Source organism: Dipodomys ordii, unplaced genomic scaffold, assembly GCF_000151885.1.
Source record: "Dipodomys ordii isolate 6190 unplaced genomic scaffold, Dord_2.0 Scaffold33, whole genome shotgun sequence".
Taxonomy (NCBI): Eukaryota; Metazoa; Chordata; class Mammalia; order Rodentia; family Heteromyidae; genus Dipodomys; species Dipodomys ordii.
The window spans coordinates 6,298,011-6,300,101 of NW_012267249.1; the positions used below are offsets into that span (position 1 = coordinate 6,298,011).

At 44.1% G+C, this 2,091-nt stretch overlaps 1 protein-coding gene across 1 annotated transcript in view; it reads right to left on the bottom strand.

Moving 5' to 3' along the window:
• The window catches only part of Eif2b3 (eukaryotic translation initiation factor 2B, subunit 3 gamma, 58kDa), a 68,098-nt gene that overhangs the window by 3,264 nt on the left and 62,743 nt on the right, over window positions 1-2,091 (bottom strand). Inside the window, exon 9 of the mRNA XM_013016790.1 lies at window positions 267-344. Coding sequence (XP_012872244.1) covers window positions 267-344 — 78 coding nt within the window. The remainder of the gene's footprint in view (window positions 1-266; window positions 345-2,091) is intronic.

Below are 2,091 nucleotides of genomic sequence, written 5' to 3' on the forward strand. Positions count from 1 at the left end.
CCAAGGCCCAGCTTGTTTATCTTTTTTGTTGCTGTTGGTACTAGGGTTGAACTCAGGTCTTATTCTTGCTAGGCAGGTGCTCATACTTGAACCATGCTTTAAGCACAGAAAATATTCTAAGTGAAACTTTATTACCAGGATTCACATGGGATTTTCATGAAGCTAAGCAAGTTCAGAGCTAAAAGATTGAAATCTAGATTCTCAAGGACAAATTTCAGTGCCCCTAGAAAATGTCCCACACCTGTCCTGCCCATATTAGCATTTACCAAGTGTTTGTTGACAATCTGGGCTGATGAATGGACCAGTGATTCTTCTGGACAAAGATCAGTCAGCAGTTTAGGCACCTTGAAGAAAAAGATTTGAAAAAGACCAGAAAAACACTTTAAAAACCACTTTAGATAAAATCCTATGCCTAACCAAAAATGTGGAAGTTCTCTGCCACTGTTTCTTTCTTTCTTTTTTTTTTTGTCCAGTCATGGGGCCTGAACTCTGGGCCTGGGCACTGTCCCTCAGCTCAAGGCTTACAGCTAGCGCTCTACCACTTGAACCACAGCATCACTTCCTGCTCACTTGAATTACAGTGGCCATGTATAAGGTAAGAATAGAAGAGGACTGATCCTGATTATGTTTTTTTTTAACCATTCAAAAGAACACATGAAAGGGAAGTTCATAGTATTCTTTCTCCAGGATGAGAACACTGAAAATCAGGTTAATAGTGTAGGAAGTTTTGGCTAGTGACCTATCAGCATGGACATAATACTAGTCAGAGCACTGTATGTGGTGGCCACACTAGCTGAGGAGGCCTTGCCAGCACTGGTTACTGAGCATATGACCAGTCCCAGCTCTTTTTTTTTGGTTGGTTATGGGGTCTGAACACTGGGCCTGGACACTGTCCTTCAGCTCTTCAGCTCAAGGCTAGCACTCTACTACTTGAAACACAGTGCCACTTCTGGCTTTTTTCTGCTTATGTGGTGCTGAGGAATTGAACGCAGGGCCTCATGCATGCAAGGCAAGCACTCTACCAGCCCTCCTGGGATCTTTACTATTTACTATATTCTAACCAAGGCTCTTGGGCCTTTCTGCTGCATAGCTCCTGCTGCACTTCAGAGATTATTTTTCTATCTATAAACCTGCTTCCTGAACAGGCTAACAGATTCTAGAACTGGGTAAACATGGAACCAATTGTGATTTCTCAGTTTTCTGGTTTAGGGGATTCCCTTGGATATATAACCAATCCAGGTTGAGGCAAGCTAAAGTTATATCATATACTGGTAGGGGTTCTGAAGTTTCTAGAGCCAGGTTTTCATCAGGAAAATCTCAAATCTCCCTGGTATCTTTTTCTTTTCTTTTTTTTTCTTTGTCGGTCATGGGGCTTGAACTCTGGGCCTGGGCGCTGTCCCTCAGCTCTTCAGCTCAAGGCGAGCGCTCTACCACTTGAGCTACAGCGTGACTTCAGGTTTTCTGGTGGTTTATTGGAGATAGGAGTCTCACGGTATTTCCTGCCTGGGCTGGCTTTGAACAGCGATCCTCAGATCCCAGCCTCCTGAGTAGCTAGGATTATAGGCGTGAGTCACCGGCGCCCAGCTTCACCTTAATACTTTACTGCTTTATTCCTCTGAATTTTGTTACTGGTCTCATCATCTTTCTCTCTTAAATGTTCTTCCTGGATTTACAATACAGTAAAGAGCTCTGCTATACCCTTAGCCTCTCCACTGTTCCCTTTGCTACCCTCTGTCTTAAAACCTTTTTTTCTTTTTTCTTTTGTTGGTCGTGGGGCTTGAACTCTGGGCCTGGGTGCTGTCCCTGAGCTCTTTAGCTCAAGGCAAGCACTCTACCACTTGAACCACAGCTCCATTCTGGTTTTCTGGTGGTTAATTGGAGATCAGAGTCTCCTGGATGTTCCTGCCCAGGCTGTCTTTCAACTGTAATCCTCAGATCTCAGCCTCCTGAGTAGCTGGGATTACAGGTAAGAACACTGGCACTCAGCTGATCTGGGTTATCTTTGAGGGCTATGCTTCTCCTCCAATGGAAGTCATTTACTCCGTAGCTCACAAACTGTAGGGATAGAAGGAGAGGCAAGACTTTTTTTTT